At 39.7% G+C, this 24738-nt stretch overlaps 6 protein-coding genes across 6 annotated transcripts; 1 reads left to right on the top strand and 5 right to left on the bottom strand.

The window, feature by feature from the left end:
* Nucleotides 1–83: 83 nt before the first annotated feature.
* On the bottom strand, nucleotides 84–1524 carry LOC121939546 (trypsin-2). The gene is made up of 6 exons (XM_042482552.2): nucleotides 1416–1524; nucleotides 1174–1324; nucleotides 826–1076; nucleotides 599–735; nucleotides 402–503; nucleotides 84–266 (listed from the first exon to the last, which is right to left on the bottom strand). The coding sequence occupies exons 1-6, from the start codon at nucleotides 1453–1455 to the stop codon at nucleotides 219–221; spliced, it is 729 nt and encodes a 242-aa protein (XP_042338486.2). The 5' UTR covers nucleotides 1456–1524; the 3' UTR covers nucleotides 84–218.
* Nucleotides 1525–3307: 1783 nt separating this feature from the next.
* Nucleotides 3308–4541, bottom strand: LOC148188267 (trypsin-2-like). The gene is made up of 5 exons (XM_088084306.1): nucleotides 4392–4541; nucleotides 4044–4294; nucleotides 3821–3957; nucleotides 3625–3726; nucleotides 3308–3489 (listed from the first exon to the last, which is right to left on the bottom strand). The coding sequence occupies exons 2-5, from the start codon at nucleotides 4168–4170 to the stop codon at nucleotides 3442–3444; spliced, it is 414 nt and encodes a 137-aa protein (XP_087940432.1). The 5' UTR covers nucleotides 4171–4294; nucleotides 4392–4541; the 3' UTR covers nucleotides 3308–3441.
* A 1979-nt stretch (nucleotides 4542–6520) lies between these two features.
* Nucleotides 6521–7996, bottom strand: LOC121945470 (trypsin-1). The gene is made up of 6 exons (XM_042489662.2): nucleotides 7848–7996; nucleotides 7606–7756; nucleotides 7258–7508; nucleotides 7034–7170; nucleotides 6838–6939; nucleotides 6521–6703 (listed from the first exon to the last, which is right to left on the bottom strand). The coding sequence occupies exons 1-6, from the start codon at nucleotides 7885–7887 to the stop codon at nucleotides 6656–6658; spliced, it is 729 nt and encodes a 242-aa protein (XP_042345596.2). The 5' UTR covers nucleotides 7888–7996; the 3' UTR covers nucleotides 6521–6655.
* Nucleotides 7997–9127: 1131 nt separating this feature from the next.
* On the bottom strand, nucleotides 9128–10601 carry LOC121945467 (trypsin-1-like). Its single transcript, XM_042489658.2, has 6 exons — nucleotides 10457–10601; nucleotides 10211–10361; nucleotides 9846–10096; nucleotides 9603–9739; nucleotides 9359–9460; nucleotides 9128–9265 (listed from the first exon to the last, which is right to left on the bottom strand). Exons 1-6 carry the CDS (start codon nucleotides 10533–10535, stop codon nucleotides 9218–9220), a joined length of 768 nt encoding a protein of 255 aa, XP_042345592.2. The 5' UTR covers nucleotides 10536–10601; the 3' UTR covers nucleotides 9128–9217.
* Nucleotides 10602–14401: 3800 nt separating this feature from the next.
* LOC121945466 (trypsin-1-like) lies at nucleotides 14402–16161 on the top strand. The gene is made up of 6 exons (XM_042489657.2): nucleotides 14402–14558; nucleotides 14854–15004; nucleotides 15223–15473; nucleotides 15563–15699; nucleotides 15825–15926; nucleotides 16009–16161. The coding sequence occupies exons 1-6, from the start codon at nucleotides 14423–14425 to the stop codon at nucleotides 16054–16056; spliced, it is 825 nt and encodes a 274-aa protein (XP_042345591.2). The 5' UTR covers nucleotides 14402–14422; the 3' UTR covers nucleotides 16057–16161.
* A 4820-nt stretch (nucleotides 16162–20981) lies between these two features.
* Nucleotides 20982–23166, bottom strand: LOC121945469 (trypsin-2-like). The gene is made up of 5 exons (XM_042489661.2): nucleotides 23014–23166; nucleotides 22776–22929; nucleotides 22438–22697; nucleotides 21480–21616; nucleotides 20982–21367 (listed from the first exon to the last, which is right to left on the bottom strand). Exons 1-5 carry the CDS (start codon nucleotides 23051–23053, stop codon nucleotides 21215–21217), a joined length of 744 nt encoding a protein of 247 aa, XP_042345595.1. The 5' UTR covers nucleotides 23054–23166; the 3' UTR covers nucleotides 20982–21214.
* Between the last annotated feature and the right edge of the window lie 1572 nt (nucleotides 23167–24738).

The raw sequence follows: 24738 nt of genomic DNA, 5'->3' as shown, positions 1-24738 counted from the left end.
CTTGTTCTGTATCCTGAACACTTTAACAGCTTTATGATAAGTTAATTTGCATGTGAAAACAAGAAGACAGGAGAGAAACATCATTTGAAAGTTAAGATGTAAAATTTTATTGACTCAGATGGAAAACGGCTGCACATTTTTTAAAACTCTCCAACAATGCTGGAGTAAGAATGATGGCAGAAAGGCAGCAGAGTAAGATGGTGATCGCAGGAACAGACTTAGTACTTGGCCATGGTGCGCTCCAGCCAGTCGTTGAAGATGCAGACCTGTGGGTAGAGACAAAATGAGATTTTTCAGCACAGACAGCCAATAGCAAATATGTTGAATTTTAACTGGGCATGAATTTGAAATTTGAATTTCAAATATCTATTTTTGATTGTAAAAAGATATTTTAGTTTTACCTTGGCGTAGACACCAGGGTGGCCCTTCTCAGCACATCCGTAGCCCCAGGACACAACACCCTGCAGCTCACCATTGCACACGACGGGGCCACCAGAGTCACCCTGAGAACATAGAGTGTATTTGTGAGGAACATTTCTGCTATTTTTGATTTGCAAATGAGACTAGTCTAAGACAAGGACCCCTGCTGAGTCCATACCTGGCAAGAGTCCTTGCCTCCCTCCAGGAATCCAGCGCAGAACATAGCATCAGTGATCATGCCGGGGTAGGAGTTATCACAGTCTCTCTCAGACAGGATGGGAAGGTCCAGGCACTGCAGCTTGTTCTTGTCAGCGGCTACAATGTGTAAAACGAAAGGTTTAAAAATGACACAAGTGTTGCCAACAGACATTGTGTAGCTCGTAGCTAAATGCAGGTGCTACTCACTGGAGCTCATGGTGTTGCCCCATCCGGAGACAGTGCACATGGTGCCAGCGGGGGCACAGCTGGTGGGCAGAGCCACAGGCTGCACGTACTGGTTGAGGGTGGCGGACTTGCTCAGCTTGATCAGCATGATGTCATTGTCGATGTTGTAGGAGCTGTAGTCGGGGTGGCGGATGACACGGGAGGAGCGGATGAACTGCTCTTTGCCCTCGGTGACCTTGATGTTGTGCTCTCCAAGACGCACCTCCACACGGCTGGAACGGAAAAAGAGATGATTAGTGGCAGCTGAGTTTGAAGAGGCCTTTTAAAAGCAGATGAATTCTGGTCTCTGTAGTTTGACATGTGACATACGACTTGTAGCAGTGAGCAGCGGACACAACCCAGTCCTTGTTGACCAGGGAGCCACCACAGAAGTGGTAGCCGGAGTTCAGAGACACCTGATGGGGCTGGGAGTAGGGCGTGCACTCATACCCTCCGACGATCTTGTCGTCCTCTGTGGCAACTGAAAACACACACAGGAGGCCAAATAGTCAGCCAAGTAACTGCTTTTTTCAGCACAGTTACTAGAAGTTAAAGCAGAGAGACATGCTTACAAGCAGCTCCGATGAGCAGAACGAAGACCAGAGACCTCATGGTTGCTGTGTGATCCTGTCGATGAGAAACTTTACCTGGTGCTCCGGTTTATATGGAGCGGTTCCTCTCTTCTCTACCTGCTAAACACACCTCCAAGGTTGTTTTTGACCAATCAGGATCCTGGAAAACACAATTCTGAGTCCTGGAAAAGCAAATATTGTGTTGGTCGTGCGGGTGGTCTGCACTCACATTTTCACACAGTTGAAAACAGTATGTGGAAATCTTTTAAGGCGCATGTTACGTGCAATTTATAAAGGATTGACATTAAGGCAGCTAGCATTTGAATGCATTTTATCATCTCAGTCTTCGTTTTTATCTCCTCTGTATCTGCCGTAAATGTCTATCTGTGAAATGATTTTCTGTGACTTCATATTCTCTCACAGTTATAAACACAACTACAGTGCTATTATCTTGTCTATTACATTTGTTTATGTATTCATTTCCGATGCAGGGGTGTTATTTGCTCTGTACATAAATCAACTTAACTTGATGTGGCTCACAGTAATGGGCTGTTTGCAGAGCAGGTTATATTTGACAAGATTTTAGGTAAATCTGATTAAAATGAATAGGAGCATATTACCAGGTTATTCATAGAACAACACATAAAAAAAAACAAATTGAGTGAAAGAAACTAAAGCTGCAATGATTAGTTGTCTACTAATAAATTAAGTACCAATTCATTTAAAAATCAATGAAAAGGCTTCAGTAATTGGTTTGAGAAAAAAAAGTAAAAAAATCTCTGATTTAACCTCCTTAAATGTGAGTATTTTCCAGTTTCTTTGCTCCTCTATGACAGTAAACTGAATATATTTTGGTTGCAGACAAAACAAGAATTGTATGAGGACTCAATCTTGGGCTTAAGGAAACACTGATCAACATTTTGCACCATTTTGTTGCACTTGATAGACCAAGAAACTAGAAAATTAATCAGGAAAATAATCAACAGTTTAATCAACAATAAAAAATAATTATTAGTTGCAGTTCTCAAAGAAATGGTGTTAACAAAAGTAGTTCCCACATGTAGATTCATTTATGTGTGTGTGATGTGCATGAGGATAAGGGACATTTAAAATGATTAAAGTACAACTTCAGATTCTGAGTTTTTTTCACGTGTTTTTAAACTATTTTAGCACAAGATGAATTATTTTTACCATTAAAGACAGATATCTCGAACAGTTTTAACTTTTGTGTAACTTATGTAACAAACGATAAATGCTCTTTATCAGATTGCCAGTTTATTTTTGCAAGACTGCACTGCACAAATGTATTTGTGTTTAGAGCTGCAATAATCAATAATTAGTCGATAAATTGATTGAAAATTTGTTATCACTAACTGCTTTGGTAATCAGTTAATTGTCTCAGTCATTTTTTAAGCAAAAGTGTCAAACTTTTGCTTGTTCTAGCTTCTTAAATATTGGAATTTGCTGCTTTGCTTTGTCATATATGATTATAAATATGAGTATTTGGGTTTTAGATTGTTGGTTGGAAAAAACAAGGAATTCAAAGAGGTCACTTTGTGCGCTGGGATATTGTGAGGAGCATATTATTTCCCAATTGTTCAACATTTTATAGACTACAGAATTAATAGATTAATCTTGAATATAGTCTGCAGATGAATCAGTAGTGAAAATAATAGTTGAAGTTGATTGCAGGCATATGTGTGAATGAAAATCAGTTTCATTCTAAGTTAGGAACGTTGTATGTTTATGCAATGACAAGTTTGTCAGTGTCACTATATTTCTATCAGATACAGAATATGCAGTAATTGCCTTGTTCTGTATCCTGAACACTTTAACAGCTTTATGATAAGTTAATTTGCATGTGAAAACAAGAAGACAGGAGAGAAACATCATTTGAAAGTCAAGATGTAAAACTTTATTGACTCAGATGGAAAACGGCTGCACATTTTTAAAACTCTCCAACAATGCTGGAGTCAGAATGATGGCAGAAAGGCAGCAGAGTAAGATGGTGATCGCAGGAACAGACTTAGTACTTGGCCATGGTGCGCTCCAGCCAGTCGTTGAAGATGCAGACCTGTGGGTAGAGACAAAATGAGATTTTTCAGCACAGACAGCCAATAGCAAATATGTTGAATTTTAACTGGGCATGAATTTGAAATTTGAATTTCAAATATCTATTTTTGATTGTAAAAAGATATTTTAGTTTTACCTTGGCGTAGACACCAGGGTGGCCCTTCTCAGCACATCCGTAGCCCCAGGACACAACACCCTGCAGCTCACCATTGCACACGACGGGGCCACCAGAGTCACCCTGAGAACATAGAGTGTATTTGTGAGGAACATTTCTGCTATTTTGATTTGCAAATGAGACTAGTCTAAGACAAGGACCCCTGCTGAGTCCATACCTGGCAAGAGTCCTTGCCTCCCTCCAGGAATCCAGCGCAGAACATAGCATCAGTGATCATGCCGGGGTAGGAGTTATCACAGTCCCTCTCAGACAGGATGGGAAGGTCCAGGCACTGCAGCTTGTTCTTGTCAGCGGCTACAATGTGTAAAACGAAGGTTTGAAATGACAAATGTTGCCCACAAACCTTGTGTAGCTCGTAGCTAAATGCAGGTGCTACTCACTGGAGCTCATGGTGTTGCCCCATCCGGAGACAGTGCACATGGTGCCAGCGGGGGCACAGCTGGTGGGCAGAGCCACAGGCTGCACGTACTGGTTGAGGGTGGCGGACTTGCTCAGCTTGATCAGCATGATGTCATTGTCGATGTTGTAGGAGCTGTAGTCGGGGTGGCGGATGACACGGGAGGAGCGGATGAACTGCTCTTTGCCCTCGGTGACCTTGATGTTGTGCTCTCCAAGACGCACCTCCACACGGCTGGAACGGAAAAAGAGATGATTAGTGGCAGCTGAGTTTGAAGAGGCCTTTTAAAAGCAGATGAATTCTGGTCTCTGTAGTTTGACATGTGACATACGACTTGTAGCAGTGAGCAGCGGACACAACCCAGTCCTTGTTGACCAGGGAGCCACCACAGAAGTGGTAGCCGGAGTTCAGAGACACCTGATGGGGCTGGGAGTAGGCGTGCACTCATACCCTCCGACGATCTTGTCGTCCTCTGTGGCAACTGAAAACACACACAGGAGGCCAAATAGTCAGCCAAGTAACTGCTTTTTTCAGCACAGTTACTAGAAGTTAAAGCAGAGAGACATGCTTACAAGCAGCTCCGATGAGCAGAACGAAGACCAGAGACCTCATGGTTGCTGTGTGATCCTGTCGATGAGAAACTTTACCTGGTGCTCCGGTTTATATGGAGCGGTTCCTCTCTTCTCTACCTGCTAAACACACCTCCAAGGTTGTTTTTGACCAATCAGGATCCTGGAAAACACAATTCTGAGTCCTGGAAAAGCAAATATTGTGTTGGTCGTGCGGGTGGTCTGCGCTCAGATTTTCACACAGTTGAAAACAGTATGTGGAAATCTTTTAAGGCGCATGTTACGTGCAATTTATAAAGGATTGACATTAAGGCAGCTAGCATTTGAATGCATTTTATCATCTCAGTCTTCGTTTTTATCTCCTCTGTATCTGCCGTAAATGTCTATCTGTGAAATGATTTTCTGTGACTTCATATTCTCTCACAGTTATAAACACAACTACAGTGCTATTATCTTGTCTATTACATTTGTTTATGTATTCATTTCCGATGCAGGGGTGTTATTTGCTCTGTACATAAATCAACTTAACTTGATGTGGCTCACAGTAATGGGCTGTTTGCAGAGCAGGTTATATTTGACAAGATTTTAGGTAAATCTGATTAAAATGAATAGGAGCATATTACCAGGTTATTCATAGAACAACACATAAAAAAAAAATTGAGTGAAAGAAACTAAAGCTGCAATGATTAGTTGTCTACTAATAAATTAAGTACCAATTCATTTAAAAATCAATGAAAAGGCTTCAGTAATTGGTTTGAGAAAAAAAAGTAAAAAAATCTCTGATTTAACCTCCTTAAATGTGAATATTTTCCAGTTTCTTTGCTCCTTTATGACAGTAAACTGAATATATTTTGGTTGCAGACAAAACAAGAATTGTATGAGGACTCAATCTTGGGCTTAAGGAAACACTGATCAACATTTTGCACCATTTTGTTGCACTTGATAGACCAAGAAACTAGAAAATTAATCAGGAAAATAATCAACAGTTTAATCAACAATAAAAAATAATTATTAGTTGCAGTTCTCAAAGAAATGGTGTTAACAAAAGTAGTTCCCACATGTAGATTCATTTATGTGTGTGTGATGTGCATGAGGATAAGGGACATTTAAAATGATTAAAGTACAACTTCAGATTCTGAGTTTTTTCACGTGTTTTTAAACTATTTTAGCACAAGATGAATTATTTTTACCATTAAAGACAGATATCTCGAACAGTTTTAACTTTTGTGTAACTTATGTAACAAACGATAAATGCTCTTTATCAGATTGCCAGTTTATTTTTGCAAGACTGCACTGCACAAATGTATTTGTGTTTAGAGCTGCAATAATCAATAATTAGTCGATAAATTGATTGAAAATTTGTTATCACTAACTGCTTTGGTAATCAGTTAATTGTCTCAGTCATTTTTTAAGCAAAAGTGTCAAACTTTTGCTTGTTCTAGCTTCTTAAATATTGGAATTTGCTGCTTTGCTTTGTCATATATGATTATAAATATGAGTATTTGGGTTTTAGATTGTTGGTTGGACAAAACAAGGAATTCAAAGAGGTCACTTTGTGCGCTGGGATATTGTGAGGAGCATTTTATTTCACAATTGTTCAACATTTTATAGACTACAGAATTAATAGATTAATCTTGAATATAGTCTGCAGATGAATCAGTAGTGAAAATAATAGTTGAAGTTGATTGCAGGCATATGTGTGAATGAAAATCAGTTTCATTCTAAGTTAGGAACGTTGTATGTTTATGCAATGACAAGTTTGTCAGTGTCACTATATTTCTATCAGATACAGAATATGCAGTTATTGCCTTGTTCTGTATCCTGAACACTTTAACAGCTTTATGATAAGTTAATTTGCATGTGAAAACAAGAAGACAGGAGAGAAACATCATTTGAAAGTTAAGATGTAAAATTTTATTGACTCAGATGGAAAACGGCTGCACATTTTTTAAAACTCTCCAACAATGCTGGAGTAAGAATGATGGCAGAAAGGCAGCAGAGTAAGATGGTGATCGCAGGAACAGACTTAGTACTTGGCCATGGTGCGCTCCAGCCAGTCGTTGAAGATGCAGACCTGTGGGTAGAGACAAAATGAGATTTTTCAGCACAGACAGCCAATAGCAAATATGTTGAATTTTAACTGGGCATGAATTTGAAATTTGAATTTCAAATATCTATTTTTATTGTAAAAAGATATTTTAGTTTTACCTTGGCGTAGACACCAGGGTGGCCCTTCTCAGCACATCCGTAGCCCCAGGACACAACACCCTGCAGCTCACCATTGCACACGACGGGGCCACCAGAGTCACCCTGAGAACATAGAGTGTATTTGTGAGGAACATTTCTGCTATTTTGATTTGCAAATGAGACTAGTCTAAGACAAGGACCCCTGCTGAGTCCATACCTGGCAAGAGTCCTTGCCTCCCTCCAGGAATCCAGCGCAGAACATAGCATCAGTGATCATGCCGGGGTAGGAGTTATCACAGTCCCTCTCAGACAGGATGGGAAGGTCCAGGCACTGCAGCTTGTTCTCGTCAGCGGCTACAATGTGTAAAACGAAAGGTTTAAAATGACAAATGTTGCCCACAAACATTGTGTAGCTTGCAGCTAAATGCAGGTGCTACTCACTGGAGCTCATGGTGTTGCCCCATCCGGAGACAGTGCACATGGTGCCAGCGGGGGCACAGCTGGTGGGCAGAGCCACAGGCTGCACGTACTGGTTGAGGGTGGCGGACTTGCTCAGCTTGATCAGCATGATGTCATTGTCGATGTTGTAGGAGCTGTAGTCGGGGTGGCGGATGACACGGGAGGAGCGGATGAACTGCTCTTTGCCCTCGGTGACCTTGATGTTGTGCTCTCCAAGACGCACCTCCACACGGCTGGAACGGAAAAAGAGATGATTAGTGGCAGCTGAGTTTGAAGAGGCCTTTTAAAAGCAGATGAATTCTGGTCTCTGTAGTTTGACATGTGACATACGACTTGTAGCAGTGAGCAGCGGACACAACCCAGTCCTTGTTGACCAGGGAGCCACCACAGAAGTGGTAGCCGGAGTTCAGAGACACCTGATGGGGCTGGGAGTAGGGCGTGCACTCATACCCTCCGACGATCTTGTCGTCCTCCGTGGCAACTGAAAACACACACAGGAGGCCAAATAGTCAGCCAAGTAACTGCTTTTTTCAGCACAGTTACTAGAAGTTAAAGCAGAGAGACATGCTTACAAGCAGCTCCGATGAGCAGAACGAAGACCAGAGACCTCATGGTTGCTGTGTGATCCTGTCGATGAGAAACTTTACCTGGTGCTCCAGTTTATATGGAGCGGTTCCTCTCCTCTCTACCTGCTAAACACACCTCCAAGGTTGTTTTTGACCAATCAGGATCCTGGAAAACACAATTCTGAGTCCTGGAAAAGCAAATATTGTGTTGGTCGTGAGGGTGGTCTGCACTCACATTTTCACATGGATGAAAATGGTATGTGGAAATCTTTTAAGACGCATGTTATGTGCAATTTATAAAGGAGTGACATTAAGGCAGCTAGCATTTAAATGCATTTTAAAATTCAGTGTAACAAATATCTGCCATTGATATAACACTTATTCTTATGACATTTGCCTGCATGCCCTTTTAAATTTATATTTACTTAAACTATAATTGATCTCTGCATTAGCTAGATTCCATGATGTGAATTTCTCAACCAAATCTTCTTCGATGTGACATTTTTACAGAGTACACTAATTGCATCTATACATGTGTTTATCACCGGATTGATTTTGTAAAAATTTTAACCTTGCAATGGATGGATTTGCGCTGTGAAGACATGTAGCAGGGCTGCAGATGGCCTGGCTCACAACCACAGTTGTTGAGTGTGGCTTTCACAGGAAAACCAACCATTGTGTCTTTAGATAACCCCCCACCTCAAAAACAAATTAAAAAAAAGAATTGATTCAGTGAAATGACAAGAGACGAGCAACAGAGGAATAAAATCACTTAATCGTGGTCACTGTATAAAACCACCATCAATTTAACAACTAACTAAGGATGTTCTCACATTTATACAGTTATATTGCACCAATGTTCTGTTTGTCTCAGAGTGAAGGAATATTACAATAAATTATATAAAATATACTAATATTGAAGAAATAATATTCAGATACAAGAGATGGTGAAGCAAAGCTTAATTAATGAATCAATAATAGAAATACTGAATATCTGTGTCATTAATATCAACCCATGATCAATTGCCACAAATAGAAACTATATATTCATTTCATTTCTTTTTATCTTTATTTACTTTCTAGTTGACTTAAGAACAAACCCTAATTAATTAATTAGACAAATGCCTTTTCTTTAAAGATTTGTTTGGGGGCAATTTTTTGATAAAACAGCTGTTTTGACAGAAAAAGGTGGGGGAGAGAGAGTGGGGATGACATGCAGCAAAGGGCAACAGGTTGGAAGTTGGTTGCAGACAATAAGCTAATAAATGAACAAAGAAACCAGTGAGTAATGTCAAACAGTTTATTTGTTTTATTTTGACTCCAGCTCAGACAAGATGGCATTTGGACAGTGTCTGATGAGGAGGTTGGATGTGGAGTTAATAGCTGGCCATTGTCTCATGCAGCCACTGAGTCTGCACACACACCTGAAAATAAAAAAAGATGTTAGTGTGTTTGCTGCAGTGTAACATGATAAACATTCATGAGGGTAATTGTTATATATTTAGTTGAAATGTTACCTTGGAGTAGACACCTGGGTAGTCCCTCTCAGCACATCCGTAGCCCCAGGACACAACACCCTGCAGCTCATTGTTACACACAACGGGGCCACCAGAATCACCCTGAGAGAGAGTGCAATATGAATGTGCAATACTATTAACTAACTATTTAAAGCAGCATTTAAAGCAAATTTGAATTAGATAGGAGTGAAACATGTAGTACAATTTGAAAATGTAGTGATAAAAAAAAATCAGAAATACACACTTGGCAGGAGTCCTTGCCTCCCTCCAGGTATCCAGCACAGAACATGGTGTTGTCGATCATGCCGGGGTAAGAGTTCTCACAGTCCGCAGTAGACAGGATGGGGATGTTCAGGCACTGCAGCTTGTTGCCGTCAGCAGCTGTACATCATCACAACAACAAGGATGTGTTTAATAGGGATGGATTGTTGGTTTACAAATTATTTTTCACACAGCGTATTTAGGCCTCAGGGTGGTTTCTACTCACAGGAGCTCATGGTGTCGCCCCATCCGGAGACAGTGCACATGGTGCCAGCGGGGGCACAGCTGGTGGGCAGAGCCACAGGCTGCACGTACTGGTTGAGGATGGCTGGCTCGCTCAGCTTGATCAGCATGATGTCATTCTCAAGGGTGTAGCGGTTGAAGTTGGGGTTTCTGATGACACGGGAAGAGCTGATGAACTGCTCGCTGCCCTCGGTGACTCTGATGTGGTGCTCTCCAAGACGCACCTCAATACGACTAAAAGATAAAACATGGCAGATGGTAATAGATAAGCGCTTGTTTCCTTTATGTCTGCGTGTTTTTATCGCCCCATCAGATGACTGGGCCTAAAAATATCAAGAGCGTGCTTACGTCTTGTAGCAGTGAGCAGCAGACACAACCCAGTTCTCATGAACAAGGGAGCCACCGCAGAAGTGGTACCCAGAGTTCAGAGACACCTGATGGGGCTGAGAGTGTGCCGTGCACTCATACCCACCGACGATCTTGTCGTCCTCCGTGGCAACTGAAAATGTAAAACAGCAGAAAGCGTTATTAGTTTGCTGTAGTATAGCAACTATACAAAAGTGCACAATGCATGAAGGACTGTATCGTACTCACAAGCGACTCCGATGAGCAGAACGAAGACCAGAGACCTCATGGTTGCTGTGTGTGATCCTGTCCGTTCACCTGAATCCATCTTTTATATCCGTTCTAAGCTGCATGATTGGTCCAATAATTGACAATCAAAATAGAAACTTGGTAGTGAGGTACCAGATGTAGGCGGTTCATTTCAGGTGACTGACTCAGAAATCGATGACTCATGGGTCTGTGATCCAAAAATCAATCCAATATGGCTGAACAGCTGGATTATTCACAGAGTGCCTTTACTCAAGGCCGACTCTGCGATCAGCACCAGAGCGGCCAGCTGAGATCTAATCAAGAGTACATTGACACTTTACTCAGAACAAGCCTCATGTAATAAATGACACATAATGGGTGTGTATTTTATAATCAAATGAATTCTGCTCATTTTTATCCTCAACTCTGACTCATTTCTGTACTGGAAGAGAAATACTGTAGTCCACTGCATATTTCTAATTTCTGTTTGACAACCTATTATTGCTTTGTGACATTTAACAGTCCCAGTAAACAACGACTGTGTGGTTAAAAATATAACTGAGACAGTGTCATTTAACTATAAATGTGAGGAAAAATCCTATAACAAATGCCACCATTCACTAAGAAAATACTGTACATAGTGGATTCTAAATCCTTCTAAATCCTTGTGTGGATTTTAAATCTTCAGACTGCACCTGTTCTTGTTAATCTCTCACAAATATTCATGCGATTCATGCATATTTATCATGTGAAATTGCAGCTGCTCCACTGTAACTTCTAAACAGCCGAGTGTACCTCAGGTTGACTCAAACTTCACCGACAGCAGATCTGCACTGAATTTTAACACAGTCATCAGTGTAATTAACTGCATGATTGTGCAGGTTTTGTGATTCTCATGTAGTCAGTCCTAATTCTTTGTATTAATTTTAATTCTTCCCTTTCCCTATTCATTGTAACAATGTTATCAAAACACTACCAGCTTACTTTTAAGACATTCAAATCCCATACTGCAATACCATTTAGAAGTGGATTTGTTTGTTTTTTTACCCACTTGGGTAAGCTTTATATACCCAATGTGGACTGAAAGAAAAAAAAAACAAATTAACTTTATTCTAAATAGTTCTGTTCTGTGAAACAACTTGCCCGAGGATCCTAGGCTGGCAGAGTTATCTAATCTTTTAAGTCAATTTTCAAAGCACATTTGTATCATAAGGCGTTTCAAAAATAATTTTTCAATGTTAACACATTTTGGTTTCTTATTTTTTTGCCTTTCATCTTTTTTTCAATATTTATAAATGTTGTAATACACTGATGACAATAGTCTATGGTATTAACATTTTTACCTGCTGCTGATTTTTTATTTATTTATTCAAACGTTATAAGATGTTTCTTGTTGCAAAGCTTTTCTGCCAGTGGAGAAATGTATATTCACTTAGATATTGTACTTAAGCACAGTGCTGATGTACATGTTTTTTGATGTACTTATACTTATGTACTTGATGTACTTTTTCCATTCATCCCATGAATTGCTACTTGTTATTAATGTTTGTAGTGTGCAGGCTGGGTATCTTTTGGTGCATGATTCTCTGAAAAATAAATTACCTTACCTTTCCATGCTACTTTATGCCTCTATTCCACTGCATCGCAAATGCAAATATTTTGCTATGTGTACTCACAGGTGTTTTCAGTTACATGGCTGATTGTACATGTTCAGGTTGAAGTTGGGTAAAGCTATGCTGGGGGGTTATATGAGGCCAAAGTGTACTAATAAGGACGATAAAGCTGTAACTTGACCAACAAGATAACCAACTTGTGTACAAAAGCGTATCACTGTTTGGGACTTATGGGGCTCTTTAATTCTATACTTACTCTGAAATGTACCTTTTTACTTTTGATACTTTAAGTTCATTTTTCTGGTAATACTTTGCTACTTTTACTCAAGAATTAATGTGGAAAAAAAAAAAGATCCAACACACTGCTCTCGCTCACCATCACAACTTATTGTTTATGGCGTACTAATGTTTTGGTCCCTCTGGACTTTCATCAAGTTCTTCATCAAGTCATTTTCTCTTGGTTATACTTTGATATGTTACTCAAGTAAGGTTTAATTCATCAGTCTTCTCACAAAAATAGGCCATACATTTTATTAATAAGGATAGTTGTTATAATCACACTAGTGCACTGTTTTCAAATTCCCATGAAAATGTAATCATTTGCTATATTATAAAATAGTGCAAATAATGTTCAGAGCAAAAACAAAGTCACCCCCAGACTCTGTACAGAAGTTTTTTAGAGCAGGAGAGAAAATCGATATGAGCGGTATCTGGGAGTTTATTGTACGAAAAAGTGGGAAACGATGGAACGATGCAAACATAGATTTAAAAATTAATTTTCGATTTTGAAATGAATGGTTTACAAAGCTGTGTTGAGGGTTTGAATATATTATTTTTATTCTTGGAGGGTAGCCTAAATTGATAAAAAATGTAGGACAGGCCTATAGAGGAGCATTTCTGCCAGAGCTTTTTCATTTTGTTTGTATTGTTTAAACTTATTTTATTATGTATGATGGCTGAGTAAAACCACACTAAAAAACACATGCAGTATTTTTTAAATCATGGTATTGCTACTGTTACTTAAGAGAAGGACTACTTCCTCCAACACTCAGGCTACTAATTTATTGAAAAGTGCCTTTTTAAAAACTATTTCAAAGATTATTATTTGTTTTACAAAGCAGCCTCACCCCAGTTTAGGTAACAGAGGCTGAGAATCGTGCAGATGTGAGATTCTGTTTGCTCGTATCTAAATATAGAGCTGACTTGTGTACCTGCACAATCGGACAGAGAAACATGAGGCAACTTTCAGGTGGTGGATTTTGACCTTTACCAGAATAAAAGTATCAATACTAAATAATCCAGTGAAAACCCAGCATACAGATCTTTAAAGTATGTAGAGGAACTAGTTATTGTGAAAAATATTCCCCTTGCAGACTTGCAGTTTAATAATTGATGTTTTCATATAAAGATGAGTTGGACAAAGTGGTTCTCAGTCAAACCCCATATACTGCGTTATGGCAATAAATCATATTATAGAGATGGGTCATTTACTTTGCATCTGAACTGTAATTCTGCTGAGCAACTCCTGCTGAAAGATAAATGAAGTGGATTAAAAACAGTTTTTCTCTGAAATGTAATTGAGTGATAAAAAGTATAGACACTGTTATTGTATTTCAGCACTATGCCTGCACCTCAAAACTGCTCATAAATACAATGTCCTTAGTCTCAGATATTATCCAGGAGTTTTTCTAAGGGAGTATTCCTCTGTCATCGTGTAAGTCAAGATAAAGTTGAAAAAAAAAATAAAAAATAAAGCCACTCCTAATATTAAAAAAAAAAAAAAAACAATGAATTGAGCTGACATCAATATCTTTTTTTATATCACTTTTGAAGACTTATTTTTACGGAAAGTCTTTACTAGAATTTTTCTTTTAAATGTTGGAGTTTAATTTTATTTTTAACCAGTGAGTTTTATCGTACCTTACCCCTGGCATTTTACTGTCATGCAGTGCTCTTTTTTAAATTATCCCATTGATTTTTAGTTTTTCCTTGGAGTTTTATATATATTTTTAATTATTTAATTAAGTGGTATACCCATAAACAATTCTTATTTTTAAGAAACATGTATTAACTATTTATTTTATCACACTAATATAAAAAAACATATGAAGTAATGATAAACAGCTGCACACTGTCCAGATTTTGTTCATCAAAGGATAATTATTTTAACTTGTAACAAATTAATGAGCACATAATACAGGAGCCTCAACGATTCATATTCTTACTCTCCTTTTTGATTTCCCAAATTGTTGACAGGAAAGGGATTCTTGCTTGTCATCTTTTCAATGATTTTTTAAATTCTGGAAATCTAATCCCAAGCATCCCACCACAGAGATTGGCCCCTCGCTGACCAATGAGGAGGGCTGGAGAGCAGGGCCGCTCTACTAAATGTGGATATAAACCATGTTTCCAAGTGACATCGTCCCATCGACAGGATCACACAGCAACCATGAGGTCTCTGGTCTTCGTTCTGCTCATCGGAGCTGCTTGTGAGTGTGAAGTTCTTACAGAGCAGATTGCCTTCCTGTCTGCTAACAGTCGGTTGGCCTTTATCCCAGAATTTTACCCAGAATAACAGCGTCTCCCTGAAGCGAGGGTTTAGAGAGCAGCTGATTGATCTTGAAGCTTCACAGTACTCTGACTAAAAATGCACACTTGAGGGTTTGACTAAAAATACACAAAAGGACATTCTGCATTCAAAGATATGTCTGTGTTGTTGACGTTTTTTGCTTGTGTAGAGTAATTTAAGAAAACAACTAACTTGTTGCTGACGTGTGTTTTCAGTTGCCACGGACGACGACAAGATCGTCGGAGGGTATGAGTGCACGCCCTACTCCCAGCGCTATCAGGTGTCTCTGAACTCCGGCTACCACTTCTGTGGTGGCTCCCTGGTCAACAAGGACTGGGTTGTGTCCGCTGCTCACTGCTACAAGTCGTAAGCACATTCTTCATGTTTCCCAGCGTTATAGGTCGGATGGTCTTACCTTGATAATATAATATTAATTACAATAAACTTGAAGATGGAAACTAGAGAAACAAACATTTTAAAGAGGTGCAGCAGTGCATAAGTGTGAACCTTAGGATAATGGGATAGTATGCGATGATAATATTTGTGTTTTGTCTCTAAATTACTTGTTTTTTAATGTTTTCCAGTCGTGTGGAGGTGCGTCTTGGAGAGCACAACATCAAGGTCACCGAGGGCAGCGAGCAGTTCATCAGCTCCTCCCGTGTCATCCGCCACCCCGACTACAGCTCCTACACCATCGACAATGACATCATGCTGATCAAGCTGAGCGAGCCCGCCACCCTCAACCAGTACGTGCAGCCTGTGGCTCTGCCCACCAGCTGTGCCCCCGCTGGTACCATGTGCCTTGTCTCCGGATGGGGCAACACCATGAGCTCCAGTGAGTAATAACTTCTGTGTTGTGTTATCAATATGTATGTTTTTACTGCAGTGTGCAGCTCTAGTTTTCACATCTGTTTTGATCTCCAGCTGCTGACAGGAACAAGCTGCAGTGCCTGAACATCCCCATCCTGTCTAAGACTGACTGTGAAAACGCCTACCCAGGCATGATCACCAACTCCATGTTCTGCGCTGGATTCCTGGAGGGTGGCAAGGACTCTTGCCAGGTATGTAATTCAGTGTTCACGCAGGAATACAGCAATAACTGTATGAAATGGCTTGGCCGGCATGGCTTGTTGGCTTTTATCAAACTTTTCAAAGTCATTTCACACTCCACACTGTCTGCTCCCAGGGTGACTCCGGTGGCCCCGTTGTGTGTAACAATGAGCTGCAGGGTGTTGTGTCCTGGGGCTTTGGATGTGCTGAGAAGGACTACCCCGGCGTTTACACCAAGGTAACTCTCAAAGATGAAAATTTAATTAACATGCTGTGTCTGGTTTATTCACTGCTCTAACTTTGGTGTTTTTCATTTTCAGGTCTGCATCTTCACCGAGTGGCTCAAGACCACCATGGCCAAGTACTAAGTGATTCGAAACGAACAAGTTCAGTGAAGCAGCTCAACATCTTTTGCTGTTTATGTTCCATCTTTTGTGCTGAACATTGTGACAAATAAAACACTTTAAAGCAAATCATTTGGGGTATGAGAAATACTCAAAAACCACATTGCAGAGTACAGTTCAGAAAGGTGGCTCTTAATTTTTTATTATGACTGTCTTCCCAAAAGCACTGAACAATATGACATGAGGTTTGAAACCACATGATAAATAAAGCTCCTAACAGTGGCTGCTATAGTTAGAAATGTACATGGGATTCATTAAGCTTCACTTGTTGCTCAAAGTTTTCCTTACACTGTGTATTGTGCAATGGTGTTTGAATACCCGAAAGCCATACTTGAGTAAAAGCACAGATATCTTACCAAAAATGACTTTAATAGAAGTTAAAGTCACCTATTAAAATATTACTTGGGTAAAAGTCTTTTAAAGTATCTGGTATTTTCTATAATTAAGTAACAAAGTCATTTTGCCATTAAATGTACTACTTAAAGTATTGAAAGTAAAAGTACAGGTAAATGCTAGTAATGAAAAAGTAGGTGGTCAGAATTACTCTTATGGTTTTATTGCCTCTGCTTTTCCTTGTTTGTCAACACACTTTGTAAACTCTGTTGTTAAAGTTGCTATATAAATGAAGTTATTTTATATTGTAGCAGACTGTAGAAATAACAGTCCAACAAAACTGGCCTTAAAGTCTAATGTGTAGGATTTAGTAGCATCTAGTGGTGAGGTTGCAGATTGCAATCAAATGCAATCAATTCCTCCTAAAATGTAAGTTTACTATCTAATGGGTTGCCTAATATGAAATCATCTTTTGCGGTAAAGCATTACATCCACTTTATTGTTGATGTCTCTTCCACATTAACATTTCAACTCTAATTTAAAAAGATTTAACCTTCTGTGATTTTAATGGATTTATAATGCAGCTCATGTCATGGCCCTGGCCGTGACGTTTTGTAGTTCTTTGCTGTTGCCTGTGTTTGTTCCTGTATGCTTTGTTTTCCCCGCCCCTTGTCCCCTGCTCTGTGTGTGTGTGTGTGCGTGTGCGTATGTGCGCGTGCGTGCGTGTGTGGAGGCGTGGCCACCTTCTTCCCGCTGAGCACACCTGTTCCGCTCTCTGGTGGTAATCAGCGGCCACAGCGCTCAGCGGTTCCTCGTGTTTTTGCTCGGCGTTTTTTTTGCCTATTGTGACTCTTTTCCCCTCGGACTCATCATTGCTTCTGCAGGTCGCTCCCTGTGTGCTCCCTGCCGTTCCTCCCAGCGTCATCTCCATTCATCACCTCCACCTGTCCCTGCTGGCTCATCCTCGGACTCAAACTCCCTGCTTCCCCTCCCCACTGTTTGTGTCCGCTCCGCCTCATGGCTTCGTTTGTGTGCTTAATAAAATGTTTAAACTGCTTCGACTCCGGCTTTCGGCTTCTTTGGGTCCAGCTAAAACTCAAAACTTCACAGCTCGTTTATGAATGGACTGCAGGTACTTCTGCATTATACATTAGAAAACTCCTAACTCATTAGAGGAGAGATGTCTGCTCTGGTTGTTGCCTGTTAATAATTCAACTTCATTTCCCAGCATTTTAAGCGTGAATAAATTAATCATAAATGGATATGTATTAGGGACTTTAAATTTTAGCTTTAGTCATTCATTAGCTAATCTGTCTAACTGTCATGTTCAATTTCATCACCTCTTTTCTTTCTGTATGTTGTTTCAGTGTGATGATGATGGTGAAGAGGGCTAATCCACATTCAGCTGTCTGTGAAGAGCAGATGGGAGATATTTCTGTGTAACTGTACATCACGTGATTTCAAGACACGAGCCATCACTTCCATCACAACTGAGAGCAACCAGCCTTTCAAGGACAGGAACACATGACAGTTATGGTAAGCATGACATTTCTTTTCCTCTTAAAGAGCAAAAGTAAATGTTGTGTTTTTGAACATTATAAAGTTGTCCCTAATTTGTCAGTTTAAGATGGTTTTTGATTTTCCTTTTTTTTTGAACAATCAAAATATGTGACTTCAAGCTTGTGTTGCATCAGTTCCATTTTTTTCTTCAAGCCTTAAATGACTTCAAAAGCTTAAATGTTTTAGTTAATTGTTTGCTGCTGATACAAGGACACTTTCTCTGTACATGAGATGTCTGCTCCATCAGGTGAGCTAGTGGGTGCCCCACCTTTTTTTAATTTATTTTTCTTTAACAAACTTGTATTCCCTTCTCATTAAGTATTTTAAAGCACCATTTTTAAGAAACATCACAAAATGAATCCCTGAGCAAAACTAAAAAACAGTCACTTCATTTCATACTGGATAGTTCTATAAAAAAGGTCCTTGATTTTAATGCTCTGCTTGGACTGAACCATGATGATACATTTATCTGTATACAAATGAGAAAATTTTTTAAATGAGAGTGACTTAGCTTTATACACTGTTGGGGATATAACATGGAAAGCATAGCTTTACAAGCTACCAGTTACTTCACACTGAAAGAAGTTTTACAACAGCAAAGTTCCCCTCAGGGGAGAAATCAAGTTTGGTTTAATAAAGCTACTTTTAATGTTAAAACAATTGGTAACACCTGTTTTAAAAAAAATAATTTATCATATGCTTTTCACATTAACATCACACAGATCGGGATGGTGGAGGATCCACTGTCTGCCGTTAGCTGTGACTGTTCTCCGGACGACATGGGAAAGTGCGAATTCAGCCAAAGTTGGCAATTAAACCAAGATTTGTAAGCATGGCTGAATCTGTACAAGGCATCGCGTGAGGCTCGTTGTGATAAAGGTAAAAACTGTTTCAAACTCAGTGTGATGGGAATACAGGTAGTGTCCCACATGCAGAGTGAGAAACACAAATTTGCCAAGAAAACTCACTAATGAACGGCAGGTTTTTCTGGTAGCTTTGTTTCACCCTCATCTCCTCCACAAGACAAAAAAGTGACGTTTTTAAACATTTGGGCAAAATTGTTCATAACCCATGAATGATTTTGGTTCTTGTTTTTATTTTCTTCAATTTGATTACTATAAAATTATTCTTAGTGGCATTAAAAAATGTCTTAATCTAACTTGCCTTTTGCTGTAGGAGCCCTGAGTAAATTACAATACAAAAGGGGTACATGTCAACAAAAAACAGCCAATGTCTCGAGATAAATCCAAAATCCCAAAAATAAAATAACCCACTATTCATGGGAGAGTGCGAGGATGTGAGCTTTGGTTTTGAAGACAGTTTCCATCACTTTCCTTCTAGAAAGAGTCCAGATGGGGGTATCATACTGGGCAGGATGACTCAGTTAGCCAGGTGACTTCTAAAATAGCATGCAACGACTTCTGTGAACATTTGTTAATGAATAGCAATAATCAATACCTGAGAATAATTGTCACCTAATATATTATTGTTGTCAGGCGCAAAACCTCGTATCTCCACATTTTTATTTATTTTTTTCATAAATTGATTATTTTGGTCCTCCTCTACGTCCATCAGTGGGTTTTACCATTTCTCAACCAGTGAAATATATTTAGAAAACTTGTGACTAAACCTGTTTCCACTGAATCCTTTGAAAAAAAGTGTTTTTTCTAATTATTGAAAAATAGCAGTTTTGGAGAGGGGAGGTTTGCACACGACAGCAGCAATATTCAAGTTTAGCATTATGAATACTGCCGGAAGAATGCACTTCCTCGACTGTAGCAGTCAGGGTGAAAGAAAAAGGTTGTTGGACTGTTCAAAATTAAAGTAGAGAAGCAGTGGTAAAACAATATATATTAATGATAATTGTAATGACACTCAATATTACTACTATTACTACTACTACTACTAATAATAATAATAATGAACAAATAGTTCCTTTCCTGGCCCAAAACTGTATGCTGTATGCTTTTGTGGTTAACTTTACAAAAAAATGGCAAAAATGTAACTACTTTAATCACTATGCAAATTTAAATGTAAACTACCAGTGAGGTGGTGCAAAATGTACTATTTCTTAACAGTACTGATGTAACACTACTCCCCAACGCTGCCCTTACGACATGTTCGTCATCAGTTTAGGCTTTGTCAGTATAAAAGGAGATATTGTCAGAAAAGCGTTGTGCTGGGAAAAAGACTGTGAGTCATCCTCCACTACATGACTTGTACGCCACAGCACTTTATATATAGATTAGAAGTGAGGCCTCCTGCTGAGGAAACAAACTGTTCTTTTCTTTGAGTTTCTCTGCTACCAGATTTTTGCAGAAGAGACTCAAGCCCAGAATCTCGGTTCTGAGTGGAACCTCATTGGACACATTTCTATGTCTGACTCTGTCTCAGATTCTTGTCGCATACTGACAGTGATAAATGGGGTATTGCAACATCTGCGCCCTTCCTTTCCAGGTGTATAAAGCATTCTGCACTCAGGAGACAGAAAATCAGAGTGAGGGCCATATTCATGTGCTTCATCAGAAAAACCTAAAAGGCTGACAAAACCTCTGTTAAAACTATTCATGCAGATTTTTTATCCCGATCACCAATACTATTAACTTGCATAGAACATTTTCTTTTGTTATTGTATGTTTTTTCTTGTGTATTATGCACACATGAACTAAAGATAAAAGCCACAGTTTGTGCATCTTATTTTTAAGGAAATTTTATGGAGTGATTGTGATGCAGGTCAAAGAGAAAGCTCATTCACTCACAAACACACACACACACACACACACAATATGTCGTATTTGCTCACAAGCTGATGCAATTTTTTGCAGTCTACTGACATTAGCTGTTATTGCTCGACTGTGGTCTCTATTTATTTTGCGGAAATGTCACCCCTGAATTAAAATAAAGTATTCAGAAAACAGATTCATATTTTCCCGAGAGCATCTGCACCGGGAGCAGATGCAGCACTACAATATTGTCAACAATAATAAACACACTGATGCATCACAAAATAGTAGATTTTATTGATTGCGCCCTGACTAAACACATCTAACATCTCTTTTTCTCTTCCTCTCCCTCTGTTTCTCCTTGTGTGCCTCTATCTCTCAGTCGCTCTCCTGCTGCCTCTCTGTCTGACACTACCCACCACCGCCTCCTGTCTCTGTCTCCTTCAATTTCAATCTCCCTTCTGGTTCCTCCTCTCTCACACCGCTCTGTGATGGGAGATCACAGCCTAGGAGTATCTGGAGAGAATATCGTTGATCCAGGGCATCAGAGAGCAGACTTTGGTATAAACGCCCGGGTAGTTGGGCTGAGCGCAGCCGTAGCCCCAAGAGACAATCCCCTGCAGCTCCCCATTACACACCAGAGGACCGCCAGAGTCACCCTGAGCAGGGAAGAGAGGAGTTTAATACTTTCATCGTGTTATCCCATTAAACATTTTCTGGTCACAGACCGCCAAGCTTTATTTTATGTGATGTGTAATTGTGTGGAAATACCTGACAAGCATCCTTGCCTCCCTCCAGGTATCCAGCACACACCATGCGGTCCGTGATCATGCCGGGGTAGGAACCATCGCATTCCTTGTAAGACAGGATGGGGACCCTCACACACTGAAGGTTAAACGGGTTGAACACTGCAGGTGAGAGCAAGACAGGAAGATAAAGGGTCAATATTTTTAACAATAGCAGACCTCTGTGGCTATCTCTGAAACTTTTATGGAGCTAAGGAAGGTTTTAAGTTGTGAAGTTAGTGACCACAACTAGGCACGACAAACCTGTCAGGCTACATTTTGGATCTTTAGCATCTCTTAGCATCATATCCATTATGCAGACAGTATGGTGTCAAGTACATATTAAAGAATCTTCAACCAGCTTCATAAAAAAAAGAAAATTAACTAGCTGTAAAACTAATTGACAAATGGTCAATTAGTCAGATTATGTATTGAAGCTAATTTTCAAGCTTCCTTTCAAAGGATAGACTGCCAAAATCCTGTGTATTTGTATCTTGCACTTATCATTTTTACTAAAGTATATATGTTATATTCTCACTTGCAAACATATATTTTTAGACAGACAGACTTTCGCCCTAGGTGGTTAGCTACGTATTGCTTTTGCATCTTATCTTGTGATGAATTAGTTGTTACTAAGTAACAGTCAAAACAATAGAAACACTCTTTCAATTATATGACATCAGATGTGTGCAATAATGCTTCTTCTTGTCTGAATAATTTTTTATTTCATAAAAAATGTGATCATTTTTATGATAGCAGCTGAAGTCGTTGCTGCTTCAGGTGAGGTGTTTTTTTTTTTAAACATGATAAAAGCATGGAAGGCTGTGAGTGTAATTATATGTCAGGTTTTGTTTCTTCAACAGCATCATAACTACGGTATACTAATTCTGCTATCAGGAAAACATTTTGATGACTTTTAATGTGAGGATCAGGTGCTTGCTCACCTTGATCAGTGTAGATGTTCCCCCATCCGGACACCGTGCACATGACGCCGGGTTCGGCGCAGGCTGCGGGCAGGGCGACGGGCATGACGTACTGATTTATGATGACGGGGTGCGCCATCTTCATCAGCATGATGTCATAGTCCATGGTCTGGTAGTCGTAGCTCTGGTGCCAGTAGATGGCATCCACTGCCATGTACTGCTCAGAGCCCTCGTTGTTCCAGATGTGATGGTCACCTAAGACGACCATCATTTGATAGGGACTGAGACAAAAAATAAAATGATCAGAATTCTCTTTAAGCTCATACAGAAGCATTTGAATGCATTAATGTAATACAAACTTCTGCCAGCAGTGAGCAGCAGAGATGATCCACTGGTTGTTGATGAGGGAGCCACCGCAAAAGTGGTAGCCGACATTCAGAGACACCTGCCAGGGTTGAGAGTGATGTGCGCACTCGTAGCCACCCACGATCCTGTCATCCGTAGGTGCTGCAGCTGTGGTGTGAGAGAAATTTAAAATACTTCATCCAGGTCATAGTTACACTTCTTTTTTATCCAACTGTTACTGCAGATGTTTACCTGCAGAACCCAGGAGAGTGACAACTATCAGGCCAATCATCTTGTGGCTGACTCAAGCCTTCCTATGACCAGACTGGACGTCAATGATCTGTCACTCACTGCATTTATACCATAACTCCTCTGTGTCCTTCCAAGTGTCCTCCTCCTCCTCCACACCTCCACCTACCCACAGCTGAATCTGTGCCCACTCCTCCCGCCCCCGCTCCCTGTCCTGAAAAATAACCTTATCTTCTTATGTGCCACGTCCATCCTTTCAGTTAATAAGTGAGCGGCGTCTTTTGGCCTTGGAGAGTGTTTTCCGTACTCTTTTTGACACATCATTTTATGTACCTCAATAAATGTCCCTGTTCTTTTAAGGGTGTGTAACTCCCTTTTCAACAGTCACCACAATGAGTTTTTGTAACCAAGCATACTGCATATAGTTTTTAAATGTATACATTTCAATTACTCTCACTACTTAAAACCGTTTATGGTATCTCTCCCCTCTAATCAACTGAGACACTCTATACAGGTTTTTTTTCTCCTGTTCCTGCAGTCTCTAAGTTGATTGGTAAGAAAACCACTATGTTTAAAGCTCCATCTGATTGAAATAATCCATATGTGTAAATATTCCATCCATATCATCTTTCCCCTCCAAAATTCGCTGTATTCTTCTCATAGCATCAGTTGTAAATGTCCATAATAAAGCTTCTATAATTATGTTTTACAACCGTATTACTTAATACCAATGCTGGCCTAAAACCTAGCTTCTCAAATACTGACACTTTGCATCAGATATTAACGCCCCAAGGCGCCCTTTAGCTGCGGTATGAGACACACTAAGTGGCAGTATTTTCTGACGCTCCAAGCAACTGCTGTGGTGTAAAAAGCGGGAAAGTCTGCCTAGGTTTGGCAGGTTAAACGAACTCAGGACTTTCACCTGGGAGACTTTTTCCTGTGTGAAAGTGTCAAATTATTTTAATAATAACATAGTTTGCTGAAATGTGTGGCATACCGCGCTTTGCATGTGACGCACTTCACATGACGCTAACAGTGGTTAGTCGATAGTAGAGTTTTCTGTGATGACTTCTGAAGGATAGAGACACCTGTTGAAGCTTCAATCAGCACAAGTTTAATATGAGTAAAAGTATGAGTATGCAATTAAAATTACTATTACAATGAACATGAGTACAATAAACGAGTAAAACATAAATGAAGATGAGTACAATGACAAACTAAAACGAAGACTACAAATGAGGACAAGAACAACAAAAACGAGCGCTCGGGTCAGCCCAGACAGAGACAAGACTAAACGCAGACTAACTGACACAGAACATAGAAAGCTGGCTGACACCGATCACATAGAAAGGCTATAGTATTTACACAATGCTGTGACGTAGATGGTAGCTATCAATTACTAACATGTCAGGTACTAGACTTCTTTTGAGGAATGAGGCATGTATTTGTGTTGCTAAATTTACTGGCACTGGTCCAGCTCAGGTATCCATGGTCAAGCATAAGTAGGTCTTCCTTGAGGTAGACATGGAGTCTCGAACTAACTATGGCGAATGCATAATCATAAAAATACATACTAACATTAGTAACAAACACACATGCTTTTTTCTGAACCTAACCACATGCTTTTGTTGCTAAACTGAAGGAAGTAAACCTGAAACCATTTTTTTAAACTTTGCTCTAAGTTTATTTTTAAACAGACTGTGAACATTTAAGGAAATGAAGTTTATT

This window comes from Plectropomus leopardus, chromosome 11 (genome assembly GCF_026936395.1).
Source record: "Plectropomus leopardus strain MGB_pleo_1.0 chromosome 11, ASM2693639v1, whole genome shotgun sequence".
In the NCBI taxonomy this organism is placed as follows: Eukaryota; Metazoa; Chordata; class Actinopteri; order Perciformes; family Serranidae; genus Plectropomus; species Plectropomus leopardus.
This window is presented reverse-complemented; position numbering and strand designations above follow the sequence as displayed.